At 42.0% G+C, this 27,365-nt stretch overlaps 1 protein-coding gene across 1 annotated transcript in view; it reads left to right on the top strand.

Moving 5' to 3' along the window:
- Positions 1 to 654: 654 nt before the first annotated feature.
- Positions 655 to 27,365, top strand: part of LRP5 (LDL receptor related protein 5) — a 141,974-nt gene continuing 115,263 nt past the window's right edge. Inside the window, exon 1 of the mRNA XM_048307064.1 lies at positions 655 to 915. Coding sequence (XP_048163021.1) covers positions 822 to 915 — 94 coding nt within the window. The 5' untranslated portion in view covers positions 655 to 821. The remainder of the gene's footprint in view (positions 916 to 27,365) is intronic.

Here is a 27,365-nt window from a genome sequence, read left to right as displayed (position 1 = left end):
AAATAGACACTTAAATGAAAATTCTTGACTTATGCCGTTTGTTTTTATCCCTGTGAGGGATGCGGGGGGCAGTATCTGGCCTGTGAAAGGTGCGGGATGTTTCAGTGTGAGCCGGGTGCTGCTCAGCCCTCTGTACCCGGCCCCGGCACTACACAAGCCCCATATCACTGGGCGGTTTCTGCCTCTTTCCTGGTGGTAATGTGTTTACGGGAGCAGGTGGCATGTTTAACACGGAGGGGGGGAAGGCAACAAAAGACTGTTGTTGAATGCATTTTCTTTGAAAACTGGTGTTCTGTAGAAGAGTGACTTAATAAAATGTTTGTTTTGGTGGGAGGAGAAAGGCAAACCCGACCTCCAGTCGGGAAGAAAACAACCACCCTTTTTCCTGGAGACAGAAAAAGGGGCGGGCGTCCCCGCTCTTAACTTCCAAATTCACCACCGAAACGTTGCTTTTTGAACACGCAGCGAGCCATCTTCTCCAGCCTTCCCGGCTGGTTCTGGAGTAATCTCTCCTGAAGGAACGAGTTAACAAGATAAAGAAGAAAGCCCCGGAGCCCCACCCCCTCCCCGCGCGGCCAGGTGTGCCCACGCGTGGGACGCGCCGCGGCGGGACGGTGCGCCCCCGCCCGCTCCCGGGATGCGGTGCGAGCCGGGATCCTCCATCCCAGCCCCCTCCCTGGCGGCGGCGTGAGGAGGAGGAGGAGGGTCGGCTCCAGCGCCTCCCCCCTTCCCCGCCTCCCTCCTCGCCGAGCGCAGCGCCCCGAGCATGGAGCCTGCCTGAGACGCTCGGTGCGCTCCGGCAGCTGCTGCGGCGGCACAACATGGAGGCGGCGGCGGCCCCGCCGCTCCCGCTGCTGCTGCTGCTGCGGCTCCTCGCCGCCTCGGTGCTGCGCTGCGAGCCGGGCTCGGCCGGGGGTAAGCTCGCCGGAGCGTCGCGGGGCCCGGGCGGACGGGGAGGCAAGCGCCGCTGTCCCTTTTGTTGTCGGACTTGGGCAAACTTTCCCCTCGCTCCGCCGGGAGTGCGGCGGGGAGGGGCGGGAGCGGGGCCAGGCTCCCGCGGAGGGAGAGGACGCGCACATGGACGAGACGGGGCGGGAGAAGGACGGGAGGCTGCCTGCGTCGGTTCCCCCCCCCCCCCCCCAACTATTGCTCCTCGCCCCTCTTTTCTGCAAAAAGGGTGCGCAGGAAAAGGAGGCCTCTCCTCCCTGTTCCCTCGGGACATATCCCGCTGGGGGGACGAGGTTGGAGGGGCGAGGAGGCTTTCCCTCAGGGGTGGCTCAGGTAAATGCGCACAATTGCAAAAAGAGAGACAAAAGTCGCCCGCCCCCCTCGACGCCCCCCGCTCCCGTCCTTCCGAGGTCCCGGGCAGGGATTTCTGTGGAGTTTGGAGGGGTCGGTGTCGGGTGTCGCTCAAACTCTTGGCCGGGCCGGGGAGGGGGTGGGGGGAAGGCGAGTTTGGTGTGTGTCCCCTGTGTTTTCCCCCCTCGCCCCAGCTCCGATGTGAGGCTGTAGGTGGGCGGCGGGGGTGGCGCTGCGGCGGAGGGCCCGGCGGGAGGCGGCGGGCGGGGGTCCGGCCCGGCCGGGGCGCGGGGGTCCGGCCGCCCCAGCCCCGCGGGCGATGCCCGAGCTGCAGCCCGGGTGCCCCGTCCCGGGCACGGAGCCTGCCCTCCTCTTTCCCGTGGCCATCCCGTTTTTAAGTGAGTGTGGTAATCCTTTTAAATCGCAAGTAAACGGATGCGGTGCTCTGCCTGCAGCATCCGTGGGGAGTGGGCCGGTGTCCGTTCCTCCTCCGTTTCTCCTGCATGCGGCTTCGCTCCCGACTTTGTCTCGCCCAAGACGGGGAGTTCGGGCTGCATGTGCAAGACTTCTGTCTTTTTGCTGCTGCATGTGGTCTGCCTGAATACATCAAGCCGGTGCTTGAGCAAGCCGAAGCCTAGTTGTTGCGATTTCCTAGGTAGTTTAGAAAACTCGGCAGTGTGGCCAAGGCTGTCAGAACATCACCTCAGGGCCTCTTTTTATTAGGCCACCCACCTTTTCAAACCTCCTGCAATTATTAGAACTGCCATTTAGAGCAAGAGAACCGACCATTTTCTGCTGGCATCATCATTCTATATTTTTAGTTGGAGCTCTGTGTGGGTGTGTATTATGTATTGCTTATTCTGTCTGCATTGTATCAAAAAGATACCCTTCATATCTCAGGGTCCACCTTCTCCATACACCTTGCCACAATCTTTTAAAAATGTTTCTGAAAACCGGAAATGTGGTTCATTCATTTCTGAACATTTATGTTTGTGTAAAGATGTTCATATTCCTGCTTGACTGAATGAAGCTAATGTAGCTTTGAGGGGGGGGGAAGGGGGGAATCAACTTCTAGGAGTCCTAAACGAAGGCTCCTTAAAGGATCCCCTTACATTAACTTAGCAGGCTATAATGGAAAGGGATATTTTCAAAAAGGGACAACTTTGCATTTGGAATTCTTAGGAAAGTAAGAGTTCATGACAAAACTAAGGAATAAGTTCTAACTTGGAGTTTGGTTTTCATTCACCTCGTTTGAGAGACAGTGATTCTTTTTATATATTGTATGTTTGGTATGAATAGTTGCCTTCCTTAATGTGCGTGGAAGAACTCTGCTACAGGTGTACCATTTTTAATAATTAGTTAAGGAGTCTTGGTTACAGATCTTAATAGCATTGCCTTTGTTCCGCCTCCTTAGTAGGAAGGTTTTGTTGTGTTGATCTGGACAGTACTTTTAATGACAGTTCATCTGTCCTTTTTGAAGGAGCATGGATGTACTATGAGAGGCTCTCCGTGGATTTAGTTCCCTTTCTGAGAATCCCTACTCTGTAAGGAGATGCCTGACTTTTAGCTATTAAAAGTATTTTGATGTGCTTATCTTACAAATATGTAAATGCATCTCTGCATGATTGGGGATCTGCTGGAGCTTCTGCAGTACTAAAGCTTCACTGAGGTTTGGCATGTTATAATAGATCTTGAATACTTTGGCTGTGAAATAATTTTGCTGTAGAGCTAAGTTCTTGCTCTGTATGTGGTGGTGTCAGGAGTGGTTTTATTTATGTGGCCTGAAATAATGATAAACCTGTTTTAGATATGGCTTGTACTTGACTCTCATTTCACTGTGAAAAGACAAAATAATCATTGCATCTGGTGTTTCCTCAAAGGGGGGAATCTCTTGCTCATGCGAAGTACTCAATGTTTTTTCATTTTCATGAAAATATTGTAAGTTTTGGATTCTTAATAATGCACAGTGGGTATTTCATGTGGGGGCCTTAAAACATTCAAGTAAGTTGAGATAATTCTTGCTTAAGAACTATCTCAAGCAAGAATTATTTTTACTTAAACTTGCGAATGCTTGCTTAACTGTGTCTTGTCATGCGCTTGAATGTTTCCCAAAATTGTGAGATTGTATCTTAGTTTTCTTTAATGTAACGGCTATTTGCCTGATACTAATGAACACAGGATACAGAAAGGGGAAGAGAGAAGCCTGACACAAGGAGGTGTGATGGTTACAAATCTTTGAAACTAGGGATGCAGCATGAAATAAAAAATGCATTGGAGCACAACCCTAAAGTGGCTTTTAATCCATACTGTTTTCCTGAGATAACCTAAAGCTAGTGAAACCTGTCGCTGTGGTTATATGAAGAATGTAGCAGGGAAAAAATCACTTACTAATTTTATGACAGGGAAATGTGCTGTGTAGGAGTCTTCAAGAACATTTCAGTGCCATTTCAGTCAGTCTGTCATTGATTTAGGGGGCTGTTTTCCTAGTAACTACTGCTAGCATGATGTGAGGGTCTGTCACAAATTATGGTCATAAATCCTCTTGAAATAGTGAGGAAATACTGAAAGTTCAGCTTGACTCTGAAGTTTAAGTTGATACTTTGAAAGCACTGAGTCTTCTCTCTCCAGGGAAAGTTAAATGGGTTTAACTGTCTTAAGCTATGGTATGTGAACTAATTTGTTACTATTTCATTTTAAATGAAATTATTTAAATTTATTTTAAAGTACACAGAGATGCTTTAAAATCACTCATACTGTAGATGTCTGAAATACGTGGATCAGCATGATACACAAAGTCAGTAGTTTAGAAGAACGTGAATGCATCTCGTTGTTACCCCAGCGTAAGTTCCACCATTGCCTCTTGCTGCTTTAGCTTAAGAATTTTTTTTTCAGTTGTTTATAATGTAGTTGTTAATAAAGTAGGCCATGGGTTTTGTTCCAGCTGTGAATTTTCTCGGCCCTGCATGTTTCTTGAATAAGGCAAGCCAAGGTAACTTTTTAGCAAACAGAGATTGTTTCTGGGAACGTGTTATCCTTTAGTGTTAGGGTAAGATTTGGCAGCGTAACAAGAAACAAAGGTTACAAAACCTCTCCTGGAATACAGACACACCAGACTTACTATATAAGAGAGTCTACTGTAACTGTGCTTCTAGTTAAAAATTAACCAGTAGTGTACATTTCAAAGCAGTTCTCTCTCTTTTTGTCAAAGCAGAAATAAATTTCACTTGGTGAATTTCAATTGGTGGTGCTCAGAAGCAGCTATAATGACAAGGCTTAGTTTCATGTTAGATCAGTATTTCTTGTGAACTTACTGTATTGTACCAAAGCAGCCTACCATCTGGAGACTGAGGACAATAACTACGTTTAAATTCCTTCTTAGAAGGAAGAGAAATAAAGTTACATACAATACCTTCTTTCTAAGAAATCCTCTCATTTTTTTCCTTACATGTTTAACACAAGGGCTATTAAACATTCAAAGTGTTTGGCTTTTGTAAGTTCAGAATTTCTCTTGGGAGTTGATGTGACTAAAAAAACCACAATACAGCTCTGAGAACACTTGAAAGAAATTATATTTATTATATAATATTTTCTGCTCAAGGCCTTTGTGGAGAGCTCAAATAGGTACCAACCTGAGCTTTGGGGGAAGAATGACAGTAGAACAATTATCCCCCCAAGTTCGTGGCACAGGCAAGCAACAATGCAGCTCTACTATGCACAGTGGAAAACAGCATTTTCCTTAGATTTTGAGTCATGTGAATTGTTCTTCTTTTTTTCCTATTCTTTCTGACAGGGCATGTCCAACAGCACTGCAAGTGCGCTTAGGGCAGGAGCAAATAATTAAGATGATGGCTACGGATGCTGGCTAGCCAAACCCATGTGCTGTTTGGACACTGAGGCCTTCCTGAAGAAGGTAAAGATGTGCCATCTCCTAGTAGCTCACATCTGGGGCTACTAAACTGGAAAAAGTACTTCTGGAGAGTCCTACTGCTGCTAAGTTAGGCTATGGAAAAGCTTATGATAGAGTCAAAGGATATTTTTAGCAATTCTTGAGATTTTGTGTGATGAAACAGTTGTGGTGAGAGCAGGAAAGAAAATGGGAACTATGTCCCACAAAGTATTGTTCAGTGCAGTTGTTTGTTAGGAGCTTATGGGCCAACAATTCTTCTGGTTTCTTCTCTCTCAGAAAAATTGGAATGTGGAACTTAGCAGTGTCTCATCTTTGTGGTTTCTGTTTACTAAAGATTGAAAATACCTGTTAAGCCGCACAGTTCGACTGAGAAGCTCCAAAGAGTGTAAGTAATGGCTGATGGGCTGGTAAGGGTGTTGAGGGTCTATGTAATAAACAGGATTTTTAATTTAGCTGTTCTTTCCTTTATTCTTGCTTGACTCATGCTCTGCCTGCCAGCACAGACAGATGTCAGGTGTCATTTTGTATTGATGTTAAATCCATGGGCGACTTTTGCAAGGATGCCAATAAATCGACACATGCTTGATTTAAATTGGTGTGTTTGCTCTGGATGATAAAAGTGTAAAAGCAATTGAAACTGCCTTTAAACCAAAAACTTAAGTTGTGGTGTGTTAGATTAACTTAATGGAAACAGCCTACTGGGAAAAGAGATTTCTTGACTGTAAATCAGCTACAGAATTGTCTTCATTTCACAGTATGAAGGCTTTTTGCCATAGCAATAAACAGCACTGACAGCAGACGCAGTAGAAAGTTCCTGGTGAGATTGTCAGTGGTCTGAGAAGCTCAAATGGTGGCATGTGTGTTTAAAAATGTGCCTGGTTAATTATATAATAATTGTTGAATTCTGTTTGGCAGTTTTACTTTCTGAAATGCTGTATGTATTTTAGCTAATTCTGAATGTTCTGCAAGGATGGAATCTATTATTTATCTATTATACATAGGGAAATAGAGTTTACCCAGTTAAAGTTCACTTACTAGAAGCAGTAACAAAAGCTGTCTTTGTGGCAGGCAGAATTTTTGAACTCTGGTCTTCCTGTTGAGACTATAGACATGAGGCAGGTAATTGTTCGATAAATCAAGTGTGCTGTTCCTGAGCTATGGTGAAAGATGATGCAACTAAAGAAATGAAGTTACAAGTGTGTTAGGGTGTAACTCTCCCCTCTACTATGGAAAGTAGAAAGAAATTGTATTTCTGGTTTTTATTTGGTTACACAGAGGTCTTGATTTTCATTTTTTCCTCATGGATACTTGTTAAAGGGCATATGGTGTTCTGTGAAAGTGTATGCTTTTAATTTGGTGGTTCTGTCCCTACAGGACACCTATGTGCTTGAGTTTTATCTGAGAGGGAGATAAATGGCTGAGTTACTTAGCTTGGCATCTCTTTGTGGCTCAGAATTTGATAATATTTTGTGATGGCGATTTCAGAGGTTCTCTCTTGCCCTTTCTTTAATTGCCATGACTGTATATTTAGTTTATTTCACCATGTTGTTGCATTGAATGTGATGCATTATACATTTATTAATACAGATTTTTGGAAGTGACTTGTTACACATCATTGCTAAGATGATAGATTAGCCCTGGGGCATTCTTGATCCTCGGCCTTCAAGAATTAGACTGGAGGCAGGAGGGGGCAGTCAGTAGAGACAGAAGCTTGACCTCTTCTTTCTGCAGTGTTTTTAAGAGTAAAGCAAGGCCAGAGAGTGTGAGCAAGTGTTGTCTGCTTTGTGTTTCTGCACCTCTGGGCAGATGAGGAGTAACAGTGGATTGAGTGAACTTGCTTAGTGAATTTCTTGGCTTTGGGATTTGGGAATCAAATAGTGTTACTATAATGTTTGCAGATGTTCTTCTTCTGCCATTTGGTGCTGGTTTTAACTAAATCAGAAGGAAAAGGAGTAGGGAATCTGAGAAGACTCAGCTGATGAAAGTGTACAGTGCTGCTATAATCTATGGGTTGTTGATACGTCATTTGAGAACTTCTATGGAATTCTGTATGTACTTATGTCTTAAGCCATATACTCCAGGGTTTGAATTAGGCACAGATTACGCCTAACAGCAGTAATGCACTTAAATCCTTGTCAATAACGTCAGCAAGCCTTCTGTGGAAATTGTGATTCCAGTTTCATGGATGCTTTTTCCAGTCCCTGTACTATTTTTCATTAATTTTGCAAAAACACATTATTTTCTGTTCTTCCAGATTGAACTTGTACTACCTGGGCTTGAGAAGGGGAAAAAAAATCTTCAGAACACAAGAAATGTAATTAAATGATGCCGTTTGGTTTTGGTTGGTTTTATTTTTGTTATCACACAATGTCACACTGTAGAGTATGGCTATCAAGAAGGTCAAGTTGATTCCTTTCGGGCTTGCTGTAAGAGATGAAATGCTTTTTTAGTGCACTTTCTGTGACAGTGGGGATCAGAAGTACCTTGTTTGTACTTAGTATGTGCTCCTGAAGTGAACAGCTGGCCTGTGCATGGGATAGGTAAAGGTTTTGCCGGGTTCCCACCGTGACTCACCTCTGGGGGCTTTCTGGCTCGTGCCACCTGAATCTTGATTTCTCCGTAGTTAAGATTTTTTTTTCGTGTTTCTCAGACTTCCTAAATAACACATCCTTTAAATCTGTTCCTTCAGGTAAGACTGAAGGGTATTTTTTGTGGCATTGAGTGAGTGATCTGCCAGCTACCTTATTGTTATGAAGTTTTGCTCATCCTTGCACCCAGTGGAGTGATTGGGCACTTTGTCATGTTGTTTTCCTTCAGCCCATCATTTCTAGGGTGTTGTGAAAGCTGTGGCATATTTCTGTGTAACTAGACTTTGTCTGAAGAGGCTGTTGAGTGTTGAAATCTCAGTGTGTCAAATTTTAGAAAGTCTCCTAAGCTGATTCCTCTAGTTTTAGTTCTAGAAGTGGAACATACATGATACTTGAGGCAATGCGAAAGGCCTTATGTCTTTACTGTTTTTATTATTGTTCAAGGATTATTTTCAAATAATTAATAAAGCACAGTTTCTACAAGTTTTTGTGCAGATACAAAAGTAAGATTTTTGGGGCAAAAAAGGATTGCTTTAGAAGGACGATCACAAAGCTGTGGCATTTGGAAATGTTTCTGCTGCGCATTTGTCTTCACAATCCTCTTTTTAGTTGTGTGGTGGTTTGACCTTGGCTGGATGCCAGATACTCACCAAAGCTGCTCTATCACTCCCCTTTTTGACTAGACAGAGCAGAGAAAGTTTAGGGGAAGGCTCGCAGGTCAAGGTAAAGACAGGCAGAGATCACTCACCGATTACTGTCATGGGCAAAACAAACTCAGCTTGGGGAAATTAGTTGAACTTATTACCAATCAAATCAGAGTAGGATAGTGAGAACTAAAACAAAATCTTAAAAATACCTTCCCCTCACCCCTGCTTTCCTCCTGGGCTTAATTTTATTCCAAATTTTCTCCCTCCTCCCCATCAGCAGTGCAGGGGGACAAGGAAAGGGGGCTGCAGTCAGTTCATCACACGTTGTTATCTACACAATAACTTTTTTTCCTTGTTAAGTATGTTAACCCTGGCACACTCCCACCGTCACTGATGGGCTCAGCCTTAGGCAGCAGTGGGTCTGTCCTGGAGCTGCCTGGCATTGGCTCTATGGGACATGGGGGAACCTTCCAGCACCTTCTCACAGAAACTACCCCTGTAGTCCCATCAGTTACTAAAACATTGCCACACCAACCCAGTACAGGTTCAGTCACTTAGACCTGTGTCTTGCTGATGCCAGGAAAATATATTCTAAAATAGACCTATCTTTTTATCTGTTTTACATTTTATTATAGAGGAAGAGAAAAAGCAAGAATTTGCCTCTTGGATAACAACCTGTCTCTGCTGATGACAATGAATGATTCAAGGAAGAGAGACTGGGAGGTTATGAGATTTATTCTCTGTTGTATAACTAGGGAATGTCTATATGACATACTTTGTGTTCCTTCTTAGCACTTGAAGCTTGATACAAAAGTCAGTATGCTGTTTCTTGCACTTCTCAAAGCAGCAGAACTTAAAAACCAAAACCCTAATCCTTTGTTTTGTAGAAAGTTTCACCTTTGACCACTGAATCATAAATTACCCAGTGTTAGATGTATATTGGTCCCTACTTACATTGTGCATATTGTTCCAAGAGCTTTGGAGGCTTTGTGTAACTAGTTATTTCAAATAAAGTGTCACTTACGAATTCTGTCCCCTTTAAGGAAGTTTACTCATGGCCACCAAATTTCCTATTTTCTCTGTTCTGTCACCTTTTGCTTTCTTTTCAGTTGTTGAAAATTTTTTGGTTTTAGAAAAAGCTCAGAATAGAGTTGCTTGCCCAATAGGAATGAATTTTGACATAAAATATGATATAAATGATACAAATAGTTTTATTCTTGCTTTAGATTTTTTTCTGATTGCTTCCCCTGCTTGAGATTCAGCAGCTTGAAGTATGATGTGTTTAAGCATCAATGTTTTTTTTTTCCAAAGGGAAAATGTTTTAGCCTCAGAAATCTGTATTGCTGACTTACCTGGATGTGGCTATCCCAAAAAATATAAAAGCAAGTTAAACTGCAGAGTTATTTGTGTTCCCAGGTGAGAGCTAAGAGGATGAAAATGCATATGGGTGGCATTTTCTACTCAGAAAGTCTGCCCAGCTGTGGATGATTAAAAAAAAATCTGTACATTATCTGCATCTTCAAAAGCCGAGTTAAAGAAATATGTAGTTAGGGGGAATTTTTGTCTGCCTGGGTTTTAACAGTATGTTTTTTACTGTCTGAATACAGTAGATTATTACTTATGTTTTAAATCTCAAGTTTGCAGGTGTTCAGTGATAGAAAGGGCATACTCAGAGTTACACATCTGGACTTACTTAGGCAAGCTGCATAGTGAGAGTTAGTAGATCGGGTGTGACTAATGCAGGCAAAATTATAGTGGAGCCTCAATAAATTGCAATTGAATCATTTGCAATCTTTCTCTGCCCCTGAAACCTGTATGAACTTGGATTCTCATCTCATCTGATCTATCTTCAACAGCCATCCCATCCTGAGCCACAAAACCCCCTGACTCGATGTCAGCTGTGACTTTGGAATCTGTGCACAGGAGGAGAAGGTTTTTTTATGATGCCATTAAAAAGGTGCGCTTTCCAATTGCAAAAGCCAGGTATGGCGACTAACAGAAGGAACCATGCATCCCCTAAGGAGTGGGGAAATATTCCTTGAGACTTTTTGAGTAGTGTAACTGAATTCTTACGGGTTCTCTTAACATAGTTTCTGTAGCTAATGGTGAAATTTGGAGAAATTCACAGACACCAGGAAAAATGTGAGTGTTGGATATACTTGCAGTGAATAAACCATGATCTGCAGGTGTTCTGTAAGAGTTGCAGACAGCTCAAGTGAGCTCCGTAGCTTGTGTGTAGTTACCAGTCCATTCGGTTTTTCCTTGAGCAGAGACAGAGTTGCTCCTAGTTCAGAGAAGTGCTGATCTAGGCAGAAGTAATCTCTTGCAAGGTCCTGGCTAGTTTGTGGTGAAGTATTTACACAGGGAAAGGTGTGAGACTTTGGGGGGATGGGGTGGTGGTGGGGAGGTTTTCCTCATATGTCTACCATAAATATCTATGTTCTCACGTGCTTACACACTTGGTTAACCAGTTTCTCCTGCTCTGTTTTTTCCCCTTTCATTCTAATGGTTGTGTTACTGAATAACCTCCTGTTTCTGAAAAAAACCCCTCCATAAGCCAAAAAACCACAACCTTGCTTTTTTATGTAGACTTTAACTCCTAATATTAGGTGTCGATGCAGAATTTTAAGGAGGAGAGTTCCACAGTCACCAGGCATGGGACTGGAATTCAGTATACCTGGATTTGTTTTTGGCATTGTTACCAAAGCACGCCCTGAAGTCTGTGAACTCTCAGCATTTCCTCTGAGAACAGGTGACAGTGATACAGAAATGGTCTCTGAATGCATCTTGGAGTGTTTTACGCAAGAAGCCCCTCAGAGCTATCTTCTTCTGTGCACACGGTTTTTAAATAACCATGTAGTAGTAAACCTGCTTTGTTTGACTCCATTGCATTATTCTCTTAATGACTGTTGTTCCATTAGAGAGAAATGAAGCCTCGAACTAACAGGATGGTAGGTAAGTTATTCCTTAAAATGCAGGGCAATGAGTATTCTATTCATCAAAATTGTATGCCTGATCAGTGTTCTGCACCTAAATACTTGACCTTGCATAACCACTTTCCATACCTTTTGCGGTCTTTGTTTTACAATTTCTGCATGCTGTGTCACTCTCCTGTATTGGTAGTATTTCTTCTTAGCTTGAAAGCTCTTCTAGGCAGGGATCTTGTATATTGTTTTTAAAACTTTTACCTGCTTCCTTTGAGTTGTTTCCCCCTCTCCCCTGACTGAAGAGCCAAGGTTGCTAAAGGCTGAAATGTCTGTAGGTGGGTAATTTTTATTACCCAGTGGTCAAGAGAGCTCTTGGAAACTTCTTGGGTTACTTCCCTAAGTAGGATGATGAGGCAGCATCATTGAATGAAAGGCAGAAACCCAAACCCTAAACAAAACAAAAAAGCAGCCCTAAACCACCCTTCTATTTCTGGCAGTTTGGAAAAGCTGCCCGCTGTCCCTTTAGCACGTGGTTCCACTAACATTGTCTGCCTATGACAGAATTGGTAAAACTGAAGAAGCTGCAACTGAGTGTGTGTTTGAGAATTGCTGCTTTCCATTCAGCGTAGTGCACAATGGAGAGAACATGAGCAGGTGGAAATATTTTGCTTGTGACCTCTGTTGATTTTATCTCTCAACTTGCACGGTCCAAATGAAGGTTTTCATTGTTACCTGCAAAAGATGTAAGTGATCTAGGATTCATTTACCTTGGGCATTAACCACCTCGACACATCTGGTCCTTCACCATCTTGTGACAGCAATTAATTCATGGAAAATAACTCTGGTTGCTGATTCCCAGGTTGTGGAACTCCTGGCACCTGGAGATAGAGCACATCTGGCGCTGGTCCTCAGAGGCAGAAGAATACAGCCAGCCCAAAGCTTATTGCATGTGGGGAATGATGCAAGTGACTTGTTTTCTCTGAACAATGGCTATGGGATCTTTGTAAGTGTTGGCCTCTTGCCTGGTTGAGTTGTTTTTTTTTTTTTTCCTGAGGAAGTCTGTGCAATGAGGGAGGATGTGGAGTCCTGTAAGTTCTTGGTGCAGCTGACTTGGTCCTCCAAGCAGTCTTTGCTTCATGATGATGGTGCTCTTATATTTGCAAAATGCCTGTTTAAAAGCCACTGTAGAAGACACTTGGTAGATACAGGTAAAGATTCTGGTGTCCTGTCTTTTGTGCTTTTCTAACTCCTAGGATTTTGTACAGTCATAGAAGACCATAGGGCCATAGAAGAAAGTTTTCTTTCTAAAGGAGACGTACTGAAGTGCTCAACTTTGAGGAACTTACTTGGGGCCTGTTAGAATCTCCTTCCTTGTAGAGATGATAAGGCTTTTTCAGGGTAACAAAACTTGCTTTGTTTGAGGTAGAATAAGAATTGAAAAGCTAACAGCTATTCCACAATTACTTCCCCTGGGGTGCTTGTATTTTGGAATGGTTTCCCTGCAAAGATTAGTTCTGGAATACTTTATTGTAGTCCTTTATTCATCTTGGTCTTGGAACTCGTTTCACACTGTGGGGATTGAGAGGGAGTTACAGGCTCATGTTACTGAATCTGAGCATCTTCTGGTCACATCTTGATGTAAACTTTCATTATCATGGTTGTTTATAACATGTCACATTTCCATATGCTTGCTGATAGCCTCTTAGGACCCTTTTGTCCACAAATAGTCGTTCCTGAGGGCGGATGCTTTCCTAGAGTCTGTGGGAACATTTTGGGTCACATGGCAAGAGTGTTTTTCAGACACATTTGGCCCCTGATGGGCAATGAGGCAGAAGGGGGTGGGAGGACTTGTTCTGATGGACAACAAGAAAAATACCAATTTGCTTGGGAGGCCATGGTGTAGGACAGGTACACTCAACTCGTGTGTAGTAGTGTGGGGTAGGAATTAGTTCTTTTACTTGTAAATTCTGCTCTTCTGGTTTTTAATTACTGTTCAATTCTCCGGGTGTTTAGATCCCTGACCATTAGTTGTGAAGAAGCTGCTGCTTTACACATTCTTTAATGATTATTTTGAAACTGTAGCAGCAGGTTTGTTTGGTTTTCTGTTGTGTGGGTTGGTTTTGGTGTTTTTTTTTTTGTTTGTTTGTTTGTTTGGTTTGTTTTGTTGGGGTTTTTTTTTACTTATTTAAATTTTATGAATAAAACCTTGGTCTCTGTTGGAAACTAAAATGGCTCCAGGGATCTCTTTACTGATGCACAAGTGTCATTGCTGTTGCAAACCGCTGTGTTGGCAGGCACTGATCAATGGGTCAGCAAAGCTTCCCAGCACTTGAGAGACGATGTACCATTACTAATGAAAAGCCTTTGCATGGTTTGTCAAGGCTTGGGCATCAACTGGAGATTGTGGAGAGGTTGCAGAGATAAAAATATAACTTGTCAGCTGCTGTACTCTGAATTACAGCTGCATGCAGTGCTTTCTCCTGTGTAACTTGTCTTCTGCTTTATTGTGAGGCAGAAGCAGTCCACCAAATTCTACAAAAACCTCCCATTTTCTCCAGGAACTAATTTTGATAATTTTTTTTTCTTTTTAAATGGAAATGTTTTGTACGCAAGAGTAGAGCAGTCAAGCACAGTGGGGGATGTTTAAACATTGTGTGCACACACTTAAAACTGCAAAAAGAAATTTTAGCACCAGTTTGTTATTATAAAGGCTGAACTAATGTTGGCTGTTTATAAAAGGGAATGGACTTCACAGGGTTATTTTCGTATTTAAACTTCAGCAGGACACTGGGAACAGATTACTGTGAGTATTTGAGTAACTTCTGTTTGCTTAGTGTGCTTGGCAACATTTCTTCTAATAAAAGTTTAGCTTTTAAGCTGTTCAAATTCAATTCCAAAACTTTGGCCTTCACCAGGAAGGTAAGATGACTAAAAAAAAAAAAAATCAGTGTGGTTTTTTCCCCCTTTGTTTGTTTCTTTGGGGTTTTTTGGCATTTTTTGCGTTATTGATGTGTTTGATGTCAGTTGTCAGATCTCTGTTGTGTATGTGGCCAGAAGTGACTGTGTTTTATTATCTTTATTCAGAAAGACTTAGAAACATGGAATGGTAGTTTATTCAGAGCCTTGTCATCACTATTGCTTAATCCTAAGAGGAAAATTTTTGCTGGGATGATCCCAAAACATTAACAAATACATCAGTCTACAGCAGATAGGCAGGCACAGAATGCTTTCTCCCACGTGTGGCTGAGCATGTGCCAAATGTATGATCAGACTCTGCTGGATACTACAGATCTCCCAACTTCAGCTCCACCTGTTGCACTGGCTAAGCAGAAGTGGTTTCAAAATTCTTCCCAGTGTCTGAAATGGCACAAAACTTTCTAGTTCTGACAGCTGCAAGTTCATGTTAAAAAAACAAGGTTTCCTGAAACTTGTCTATTGGCTACCTCAAAGCACATCTTGTTATACAGTTGTAAGATTGGCACTAGAGAAAAGGTACTAATTTGGTTTATTTGCAGTTTATTGTTTATGTTTTAGTTATTTTTTTACTCTTCCCCAGAGGCTGATTTGACACATAGACAGAACTCAACAACTGGTTCTCTTACTGCTTCCTAAATCCTGGAGAATGGTTGTGTGTGGGGTTTTTTTGGTGGTTTGTTTTTTTTTCCCCCCTAATACAATATATAGGCAGAGATCATGCAAATTAAGTTGTGACAATGTAATGCCATCCAGTGAATTTACCAATTTTATATTTTTTAGAGTCTACTGGGAACTTTTCATAACTAATGGTGTTACATTAAGCCAGGAGGAGCTTGTTGGCAACACCTGGTGTAGATCAGGACAAGACTGTTTCAAATGCAGTGTCTTGTCAGGTGGTTTTAGTTGAAGCAGCATTCTGCTGCAATACCATCTCCTTCCATAACAACACGAAAATGCGTGGCCATATAGTAAACCAGGGCTGAAAGTAAGCTGCTTAGTTGTCTTTTTGTGGGATATCTTATCCTTAGCATTTAAAAAAAAATTATTTTAGTGCTTGAACTTCCTTCTGTTCTCCCTTCATCACTCTAACCCCTCCATCAAATGTATTACTAATAAATACCTGCATCAGAGAGGAGAAAGAGGGAGACTGCTCAATGACATAGGCTAAAACATGACTTAAATCAATTTTTCTCTAGTCTAATAAAACTGTGATACTGAAAGATCAAGGATTTGATGGGTCTAACATATTCAGCTTTGAAGGAAGGATAATGCCACATGTTTCTATGCAATTCACATGTTGCACAGCCTGTGACGTGATGGTTTTCTGTGTCGGGTTGTTTTCTTTTTAATAAAAAAATCTAAGCTCTGTGTGTTATTTTTGCAAGTCTTTAATTGTTTATGCTGCACCTCATTAGTGACAAGAATAGCATCTTGGAGAATCTTCTGAGCAATGCAGAAATGGAGCATGTGTTCACATTTATAGTGTGATGTGATGTGAAGGAGGGTTAATTGTATGGATTAACTGTTCTCTGGAGTAGAGAGATGTTTTCTCCTTTGATGTTGTGGTGTCCTTGGACAACTAATGCATGAGCTGAAGTTTTTGGTTTGAAAGTTTCAGCTTAAGTAGCCTTTAGAAGTGTTTGGTGTCATTTGATGTCAAGTCTTATTACCTCATTAAGCATATATATATGTGTGTATATCAATATAAAAATGTATTCTGCATTCTGAGGTTTTATAAAGGAAACAAATTAATGCTATAATCAGTGGAACACACTCTTGAGAGGTTTTAGATGCCCTAACTTCCTCCAAGTAAGACTTAAGAAAGCTGATGTTTCTCATACGTTGACAATAACATTGGGGAAATAAAGCGTCTTCTCCTTTCAGAGCTTCTTGATGTACAACAGTGAATGGGTGATAATGAATTGTAGTTACTGGCCCCTTGGTGGTTTTTATGAAGTGAGTTGGTGGTTTTGAATCTCCTTCCTGCTGAGGTGATAGCGTATGGCATAGGGCTGCTCTGCACTGCAAGTACTGGTCAAAGCAAAGGAGACAAAAACCTCTGAACTATCCTCAAAAGTGGGTTACTTCCTTCACGCAAGAGAAGTCTGTTGATATCAAGGGTGACCCATATTGCCCATGATAATTAACAGAAGCCTGACATAAGTAGGGAGTTCTGGATTTTAGGTCCCCTTTTCAAAGGAGAAAAAGTTTTAATTTTCATTTGCATCTTAGTAAATTTCTGCACCAGATGAGCTTGATAAGGGACTTTCCTATTTCCAATTTGTACTACTGTTGTTGCAAAATTACAGTATTTTCTGTAAGGACAAGGTGAAGGCTGCCTTAACTCTGAGCAATTATTTAGTTACAGGAGCTGCCTAAGTGTAGTGTAGAAGTGAAGGGCTTTTGTTAACTGTGCTTCAAGTTAGTGCTTGTTTGGTGTGGCTTGGGCTGTTTTTGTTGTTGTTGGTTTTGTTGGTAGGTGCTTTTTTTGCTGTTTTTGAGGAGGAAGCTGTTTTTCATAAAAAGTGAATGTTTTGTGGTCTAGTTTACATCTAGTTTTTAGAGAGGGTAGGTTTTTCCTCTAGTTTAACAATACTCTGGCTGTTCAGCCTTATTTTTCAGACAGTGCATCAAAGGTTAGGTGGATGCAGACAACATGTTCAATTTTCTTGTATTTCACAAATGAAATGTCTTCTGTTTGCTTTTGAAATTACTCACATAAGGCTTACATTTGGGCCATAATATATTTTTAAGCAAGTCTTCCATCTCCAGTATGTAGGAAAAAAAGCCCTTCCCTTTGCATGTCAATCCATCGGTTAAATTAGGTTCATAAGCCCCTATTGTATAGAGGGCAGATGTTTGTTTTGTATTTAGTCATTGTCATTCATACCTGGAGGGAGTTACTTAAATGCAAATGCTTATTTCTTGCATGTATTTCATGTTTATTAACAGTCTGCTGCACAGTCTTGGTTATAAAAAGTTAAAATGCAGTTGGTACTTGACAATGTGCTAGTGTCTGACATGTTGATTGTGTGTCTAGGTTTGAAAGACAGGTGTCTGCTAAGGAAGGCAGAAGCCTCCCTTGGAATGGCAGATGCAACCCCCTTCCCTCCGAGTTATTATAATTTTGAAATCAAGGGGCTTTTAGGCAAAGATGTGGGAAATAGGAATAACAGTTCTTTACTATTATATATCTATATGTTTATAACCAGTCAAACAAAACAACAACAACTCTGGCAGTAACAGCAATCACAAACCCAGTGCCAGCCTTCTCGGCTGTCGGGCCCTTTCCCCTCGGGTGCAGTTCCGCTCGCAGCCGGCAGGGGCGCTGGCGGCTCCCGGTGAGCAGGGCAGGTGCGATGGTTCCCCCGCGGCTGCAGGGGGCGCTCCGGAGCGAGCTCGGGGAGCACGCGGCTCTGGTGCCCTGGGATCCCGGGAAGGGATGGGACAAAGGCTTCACAAACCCCTGGGCAGCTGATCCCGGTGTCCAGCTGGACCCGGGAACAGCAGGCTGGAACGGCAGGGACGAGCACAACTCCTGGGTGGCAGACGTGATGTATCCAAACGGGGAAACCCCCTGGAGGTGTGGGCAGGTCGAGCAGGGCTACAACGTAGCAAAGGCTCGAAGCAACGGCGGGGCAGGGCGGCCACAGCCCAGCTCCCAGTGGGGCAGGGAAGGCGGCCTTGGGATCCCGGGAAAGGAAAGGCAGCCGAAGAAAGCAGCCTCCCTCTCTGTCCGAACTCTGAGACCAACTGCCCACACACCCAGGTGAAACAAAAAGAGCAGCCAGGTCTTTTGTTTTTCTTAACTATCTGGCCATTTGTTCCGCTAGCAACATGTATGGGGGGGCAGGGGGGAAATTCCTTTAACAGAAAAAAAAAAAAAACCCAAAAAAACCAGGAGAGCTCCTAAAACCCCAACACTGTGCCATCTTTGTCACATTTCTGGATTGGAAACCTGATTTTAGGCTGTGGGTCATCCATAGCTTTTTGTATTAACAGTTGTATTTTGCAGTGGTTTTAGTAAGTAAAAGGATATGCACATGTTTAATAGAGAGGGTGGGATCCAGGGCATTTAAACTCTGAAACAGTCTGCAACAGATGGAAATAGAAGAGGTGTAAAAACGGGTTGTAATAAGCTTTCTGTGCTAAAAGGCTTTCACCAGAGAGCAGACACACATGGCACTGATCCTTAGTCCAGCTGTGAGGGTGTTCAGTGCTGGGCAGAGCACTGCAGTGGTGAGCGTGTTACGTGTGCTCTGCCTCAGACTCCCAGTCTGGTGTCTGAAGGACAGCAGAATTTAAATTTTTCTCAAATGCTGTGTGAGATTGAAATAGTTGTTTGGAATATCATTCATCTGAAGTGCCCTGGATGTTTTCCAGGCACCGAGAGAGAAAGGTTCCTGCTGCGAAAGTCCTGGGTCATGTCTTCATTGCTGAAACAGGTGTAATTACTACAGTGATACTGCAATCTTGACGTAAAATTCCTGATAGAGTCAGTGCAATTCCGTGCAGCTGATGAAATCTTGGGTGAGGAGTGAAGTAATGACACTGACTTTTTATTTGCTGTAAAATTTCCAGTTCACGTCTGGCACCTTTACATTAAAATAGCTATCTCAATGGAAAATTTACATCTTTCTCTTTAGCAGTGAAGGCACAGCCAAATAGTGCAAATGAAGGGTGGAGAAAGGTGATACGGTGCATAAAACAGGATGATCAGATCACTCATGGCCACACATTGCTTGAGTTAGTTTTGTTATAGTAAAAACAAATGCACTTTGTTCTGCCCTCCATGATACTGCTTCCTTGTCTAATGCTAATGGGCTTGTACCCTTCCTTCTGCAGAAATAAAGGATAGGATTTGAACACAAAGCACTTGGTTACACTTCTCTAGATGTGTTGTTTATCAGAAATCCTGTTTCTTATTTGCAGTACACCTTGTCTAGGCTGCCAAAGGAACGGGAGATTTGGGGTGGCTGAGATCATCCCGAAACGGTTCATCATAGTAAAATCTACGCCTTTTTTAAGAAAAAAATTGTAAGGTAGCTTGAGGCATGAAAAGGATGTAAGTTATTCTCTCTGGAAAGAAACACTGGCTATGGCTCTACTGTGGTCCTGATTAGAGCACTGGGCTCTTGCCTTGCTTGTGCCATGGACTGCATGAGCCTTGATGCTGGTCCTCTGTGGGTTTCCGTTCATTCTTTCCCTTGTGTTTCTAGACAGCAAGTTTTCCAGCTGTGACAGTCCTTCCCAGTGTGTCCACACTGAGTCTTTCAGGGTGCAGATCACAAGTCTGGCTTGTAGGTGTCTCCATAGTATGAGTGACCACAGTTCATGTTGTGTAAAGTTTGTTGTTTTCTTTTTTCCCCCCCACCTTGTTTCTCTTCAGGGACAAAATTGGCTTTCTTCTGATTTCCCCCCCGCCCCCCACTTTTATAATGAACTTCAGGTTTTTTTAGACATTCATTTCCTTTCTTATTTGGGAAAGGCAGAAATGTGTTGGGTTAAAACAGTAATTAGGCTTGGCTGTTTATACAGGTGGGGAAACCACGTGTAGAAGGAAAAGGAAGAGTTAAGTCTTGGCGTGACCTGGGAAGAAAAAAGTAATTGTGGTTCTTTTCCTTCAACCTGCTGTCAAAGTTGAGGTGCACCATATTTTTCTAGTACCCCTCCTCCTTTATGTTTCTGTATTAAGAGAGTATTTGACAACCTTGTGGCAGCTTTTCTTGCCTATGCAGTGCAGACAGTTAATTTCTTATGCCAGTAAGATGTTATTGGGACTCACATGAAAATTTGAAGAGGCAAATAAGGCTAACTTGAAAAATAGCTAAGAATTTGTAATAGCTCTACATGGACATATTTCAAAATCTTTGTTTTGGGAGTTTGTGCATGGCTAAGTTTATGCCTAAAGTGTAAGACTACAGCAGACCTGTGCGTACCAACGTATTATTTTTTTTAAGCACAAAACCTCTTCTAAAGTTCCTTTCCCTGAGCACTGTGTGGACAAGACAGAGCAGCACAAGAGAAGGTGCACTGCAGCTCTGCAACTGGACAACATTCTGTCTGCAGCTGAGCTGGGCAAAGAAGTTGCCTTACTGCCTTTTATAAATTCTATATGCCTTTTAAAACCCAGATCCTTTTGACAGGATCAGCTCAAGGAAAGCAATCATGTGAGCAGCCAAATGGGCAGATTTCAGGACACCAAAACATCTGTGGTGTAGCAGGAGACTGGGGGATGGGGAGTGACATGTCACTGGGGAAGGGTAGGAATGGGTGGCCAATTCAATCAGACAGCAGAACAAAACCCATCTGACCCAGCCCAATACAAAGGGCGTATTTAAATCAAGATCCCTCCTAACACGGTGTAGCTGCAGTTCGATTTGCACAGTTTCTGGTTTGGCCTGGAATGCTGCATTTGTCAGGGGTGTGTGTACTACACCCTGAACTGCCCTGGGTGTTTGGGGAACCCCTCCAGCTGCTCCTCATTTTGCAGTTTTACAGCCTTCCCTTGGTGCACCACGCCACCACTTCTTTAATACTGTTTTTAGTATCCTTTTTGGGTTCTTTATCCTTGATTTTATACCACACTATCAATAGATGCACGTCACACAATTCTGCAAACACCAGAATTCAACAGACACCAAGGAGAGTGACCAATTAATAATCTTGAGATGATACAGAGCAGTAAGTAACTGTCAAAACAACAGAACAAAAATGTTAAACAGCTCCTGTGTAACTTACCTTTTAGAGCCCCAAATTTCCAGTGCCTCTCAGACTTTCTTAATTTTTCAATAATTGTCTAGACTCGAAACCTTTTCCAAAAAGGAAATGAGGCATTCTGGGGCTGTATTCCAAAACATGTTTCCCTTCTTGCACACACAAACTACCAGTCTATAAATTTAGGTACAGAACTAATACAATCTGCTTTCTTTTGAATATTACCAACACTTCTCCAAATGTGGAGACTCTTTTATTCTGGAGGATTTGAGCTGACAACTGTGTTTTCTGGAAATGTCCTTAAACTCTGCATTATGGAGAGACAAATAACATAGATGATTATTTTATGTTTCTTCAGCTAAGCTGGCAGAAGATGTTCCTTTTTGTAGTTCCATCAGTACAAACACTCCAGATAACTTGCATGACAAATACTGACGTTACAAAGACAAAAGGAGCCATAAGGAATTGATTTGGTTGCATCAATCTTCTTGGCTAAAGCAGAATCATCTTCTGCAAGGAGTGATTTGCAAAGTTTGGAACAGGTTGTTCTGTTTATTTGCTGCCTTAGAGGTGGTAAATTAAGTTTTAGCAGTGATAAAAGTACAAGCACAAGGTTACAGATTTCATTATCTGAAATAACCTTTTTCACCTCATCCTCTATTTTTCCTCCTTCCTAATGAGCTCTCACAAAAACTAAATCTGGAATATTTGACTGGAACATAGTCTGCACAGAAAACAGAAGTCGTGTCTACAACTTGGCACTGAAAACTTCTCTTAACTTTACACCCTCTAAAGCTCAGTATCATGTAGCAGGTTCCATTTAACAAGTTGGTTTTATTTGGGAATATTCTTAACTGTTAGAAGAAAACCACAAGTTGTGGAACCTACATTTGAGACTGCACTTTTGTTCCAATGAGTAACATTTGTCAGCTGCTGAATCCAGCACTTGCTATTTCTGAGTCTCTTTTTCTGCAATTTGCAAATACAGTACGTATTGTACCTTTGGTGGAAATAGAAGTAAAATATCTTTTTTTCAGCTTTCTTAAGATTTGTGTTTTTTGGAGTTAATATAACATCTGGAACTGGAACTAAAAATTGGAAACAATTCAGATCAGAAACAAGCATACCTTTGTCAAGCCTGTATTTGTTCAAGTCCTGGATAAAATTTGCAAGCCAGATTTTCCAAATTATGTAGAACCACTATTTTATCCATTAAAAGTTTGGAACTTTCATCACTGTGTAATCTACTATTATTGGCCAGACAGCTGTCTGCCAAACCAAGGAGGCATACTGAAAAAGAAAAAAACAACAGAAAAGAACCTTGCTCCCGTTGACATCCAGGATCTAAAAAGGGGACACTGCAGGGTTTTTTTCCACTCATGGATTGACCTGAACTGTTATTCCCAGAAAAAGCAATGTTTAGATTTTCAAGGAAGTCACCTTTTTGTCTGCGTTCTTCTAAACCAGCTTCTGCAGAAGTAGGACAAATCTTCAGTTTCCTCTGCAGTTTTAAAATTGTTGAGCGTATCATGGGGGTGGGGGGAAATCCACGCCTATTGCATTTAGAATAACAACAGGAAAATTGTTGCCATGTACTCTGCATCACAGAATGTGAAACATCCAAGTATATTTTTTTCCTGTCACATCCCCCAACCCTATTTTTAAGCACTGCCTTCTGCACTTACCCATTTTGGCAAAGCCCAACAGCACTGTCATATAAGAGACTACTTCAGTGCCACTTCTGCTTATTCGAAAATCAGAAAATGCCAGAAATCTCAATGGACAGGCTGTTTCTCACTTTTGTGGGTACAAGCAGAGTGCCGTATTAATTCTCACAAAGAAAACAGTCGTGAGCCACCTGACAGTTCCAGTGTTAAATATGGTAAACACTGTTACAGAATTGGAGCTATTCTTGGTGAAGCTAATGGTTTTAGACAAAATGCAGGTTTGTACTTTAAAGAATCCTTAATCAAAATATGAAACCTACTGGCAAAGCAATGAACCTGCTGTTGAAGTGAATGTGCTTGCAATAAGAATCTCTGTGATGATGCCTTCCCAGTGACTTGCCTCAGAACACGGTCCTCAGAGACTTCTGAACTGAGCTTCTGGCAGAGGTAGGGGTACTGTGGGCTTTTGCATGAAAAACACTGTAAAGCAATACTCTTCTTCCTTCAGTGCAAGTAATTAGTCATTACAGGTTACCCATACCATTAGTTTTCTTGGCCCAGGGCTATAAGCTGTGAGTGCTTAGAGCATCTTTCACTCTTAGGGGGGCAGCAGCACACAGACCATAGCTTTGTACAGTTGGAGGAGGTGAGCATCCTGTGCAGTAACCTGTGATGGGTCTGGAGAAGTTGCTTGGTACATCTTGAAATAGCAGGTGGTGTGTGGGATCTGTGACAGCCTTCCTTGTGTCACACTGTTTCTAATTTAGCACAGAGGAGGATTGGAGGCTGGCTGTGGTGCCAGTGGATCACCCATGTGTGTGTGATGGGTCTGTACTTTCCAGTTCCTCTGTTTCGGCACCGTGTTGGACTCAAACATCCCAGTGCAGACCTGTGCAGATCTGCTGCCTACTTGTTCTTAGAGAAGGGGAGTTTTCACCTTTCTTGTGGAGTTTACTGTCTTCATTTAGACTGGGGTTTTCAGTGTACCTTGGGAGCTCTGACCATCATCATTGATGTCTGATGGAAATTGTCAGTTTAAGCTCCCTTGGAGTTCAGTGCAGGTTCTAATCTCCAACCAGCACCAAACTCAAAAGCTGACTTGTAAGACTGGAGGATGCTTAGTTTAGCAGCCGTTTTCAAAGTACTGGTTTCCAGAGCTTGTCGGTGGTGTCTGTCTGAAGCCAGCTCCCTAATCCCCAATAGATGGTGTATTTGTATTTAAGCTGTCATGTGCATTGTGGTTCTTGAATAGCAAGTTGCAGCAGAAGCCTCAGAAGAACAAACAAATGGTTGTGAACAGTATACTGCTTTTGGGAAAATTCCGTGTATATTTTAACCTCTGTAAAAAGCTCGGGTGAGAACCTTCCTGAGGTCAGGAAGATGTGGAGGTTCAGACTGCAGAGATTTTATCTGCTTAACATTAGCTAGTCAGGATTGCATGAGGTTGCAATCCTCAAAACTGTTTGGCTGAACACCAGTTGTGCATTGCACAGAGAGAGATTGCCAAGAACCAGTTTTGCAATAATGTTTAGAAATTTCCTCTAATGATACAGACCAAATAAAAATTGCTTTGTGCTCCAGTGAATCACGTTCTTCTCTAAAAAAAATGTTTAAAGTGCTTGCAAGTCTTATCTGATGAGTATCTCATCATAAGTTGATGTGTCCCCAAATCACAGCTGATATTTTGGCTTTTGTTTAATTTTTCAGTGGATCTTTAAATATGTTTTGTATGCTGCTTGGTGGTCCTTGTAGTGTTGTCAGCTCACATGGGCTTGGCTGTCATCCTTTCCAGCTGCTAAAGCTGTGCTAGAAGATGAAATATGCTGTTCTATGTAACCAGTTTCAGTATTTGCTACAGCAGTATTAATGCAATCTGAGAGACCTGTTGCCTGGTGCACCAGGAGAGGCATTTGTGTGGTGTGCTTAATGGGTGGTCTTGGGAAAAGAGAGAAAAGTTTGAGAAACCCTCCTTTAAAATAATGTGTCCACATAAAAGTGGTCTTGAACACATGTAGCTTGCTTCCAGGATCTGCAGAGATGGAAGTGCGCCGAATTATGCACACTGAATCCAATAACTCAGCTTTTTTCACGTGTGACTTTTTTTTACTTAAAGTAGGTAATATAACTAGAAACGTGACAGAAGAATAATGAATAAGTTCAGAGCATATTGTTGGAGATTTTAAAAATATTTAGTTGCCACCCAGCTAAATAGAACAAATCCTAAATTTCATAGTTTGTGTAAAGCACCTTTGCTGGACTTCTTCAGTGCATGCTCTTCAGAGAAATACTTTGGCATCTCTTGACCAAGGGAAATGAACTAATTTAGGCCAGTGGAGATGAAATGGTATATAATCAGTGCTATATTTTGTTGTTACTGCTAACATTATTATTTAAAAACTAGGTTCCCAAACAAAACCAGTGGTCTGAAGTAGCTCTCGTCCTCCTAAAACCCTGTCATTTTTGTGTGTGTGGGAACCCTATGCAATGCGAAAAATATAATAAGATCTTCAAAAGACTTGCTGCTTGTTTATTTAAAAAACAAAACAAAAGTAGCTTGAAGTTTATTTAACAATATTTTAACATTGCTATTTGATAAAGCTGCTAAATTTGTTTGGGGGGGGGCAACACAAACACTGATGTGGGTTACCGTGAAGTTCGAAACTATTTTGCGTAAAACCTGGCATAAACAAAATCAATCCCAGACCCCGTTAATCAAGATTTTCAGTGAAGCAGCGTGGAGAGTTCAGTCCACTGAGCTCTTTTCTTTTAATTAGTTTTTGATTTCAAGACTTAGAAACTCCTTTCTTGAGGCAGGACTTAACTGTACAAAAACCGTACCTGGGGAATGGCTATCCAACTGCTATTAAAAGTCACCTTTCACAAGCAATTTTGTAGCTTCTGTAGCATGCTCCAGTATCTTCAGAGCACGTTCCTCTCCGCATTGTGTCTGCATTCTCTTCCCCATCAATGAAAGCCACAAAGCCTAACCTGATCTAGTTTCTTCAGTGTGTCCTGTCTCCACTGGCTAAGAAAAACTGAACTTCAGCTTCTCATAAAAGTGTTTGCTGATTGGTCTGTTGTTTTACTATATATTTTTTTATCTCACAGCCTTCCCAGCTCCTCTTCTTGATGAGAAGAACAAGCTTCATATGTTTTCTAACACACTTAAACCTTCTTTATATACTTTCTGTGGACCCTTTCCAGCTTGCTGCTGCTAAACCAGATGTCCTTTAAACTTGCATAATTTATTTACATAACCCATGTCCAGATGTATTTGTGGCTAAAGCCGTGTCACTTCTTGCAGGTACATTGATGGATGAACCAGCCTTGCTTTTACCGTAGCCTGATAGCAAATAGATCATTGAGATCCTGTCTGTCTTCTGGTATTCTGCAGTGATACTCAAGACAATACCTAGCATATATAAACAGAACCTTTACCAAATACATTTTATAATAGGGGATACTAGTGTGGATTGGATTACTGCACACTGGTGTATGCCTGGTGCAACCATATAAATAATTTAAAATATAGACTGGTGAAGAGGAAAGTTTACAAAAATTGCCTGCTGTACACAATGTGTGTAAATGTATGGTGTTCTTAGTGGTCTCATCCTGAATTTCAGACCTTGATTCTAAATAAAATCAGATAAAATGGAAATGAATCCTCCTTATTTGTTAACCAGAACTCCTCATGGTTTGGAAAGCAAAATTCCTATCAAATGGATTGAACAGGAGGGTTAGAGGAGTGGGATGTAATTTGGAGAAGGAGTGTATTTTCCTCTTCAAGTAGTGCTATAAACCAGCTGTCACTGACATGATCAGCTCACAGAGAGGAGAAGTCTTAGCCGTGTCAGGAATGAAAAGCTGAGTGCATCACTGAGCCTTTTGTTGGAGTATCTTCAAGTGCTTTACTCAAGCAGGAGTGGCTTCACTGCAGCCCTTTGAGGTAATTAATAGCAGAAGGAAGGGTATGTTTGTAGCAGGAGGAATGATTTTTACAAGTTGTTGGGCCAAGGTTCCTGCTCAAGTTCTTTGCTAAGGGAGAAGAGATGCGTGGGAGTGAAACCAAGGAGTCCTGACTTTTTTTAGTCTTGTGCCCTAAAACTGCTATCACCTACCTCTGTGTTGGAACAAGAATATTCTGTAATTTAGTTATTACACTGGGAATTCACTTCATTTTCAATAATGTGTTTTGAGGATGGTAGCCACAGCCCTCTATTCTTCAGAGGGCTCTACCTGGCAAGTTGAAACTCAGGTTGAGTATGTGCAGTTAGTACTGGAAGATCAACATTCAATCTTGTCTTCTGATACTGTTGGTTTCCCAGCACAGGAAGGACATTGACCTGTTGGAGAGTCCAGAGGAGGGCACCATGATTAGTGGGGTGGAGAACCTCTCCTACAAGGAGAGGCAGTGAGAGTTGGGGTTGTTCAACATGGAGAAAAGAAGGCATTGAGTTGACCTAGTTGTACCTGAAGGGGCCTACAAGCACGATGGAGAGAGACTTTTTTCGAGAACATGTAGTGACAGGACAAAAAGGAATGGCTTCTAACTGAGAGTGGGTTTAGATTCAATATTAAGCAGACATTTCTTTGCTGTGAGAGTGGTGGGGCACTGGAACAGGTTGCCCAGAGAAGCT

Source organism: Corvus hawaiiensis, chromosome 6 (genome assembly GCF_020740725.1).
Source record: "Corvus hawaiiensis isolate bCorHaw1 chromosome 6, bCorHaw1.pri.cur, whole genome shotgun sequence".
NCBI classification, from domain to species: domain Eukaryota; kingdom Metazoa; phylum Chordata; class Aves; order Passeriformes; family Corvidae; genus Corvus; species Corvus hawaiiensis.
Note: the sequence above shows the minus strand (reverse complement) of the source record. Positions and strands in the feature narration are given on the sequence as shown.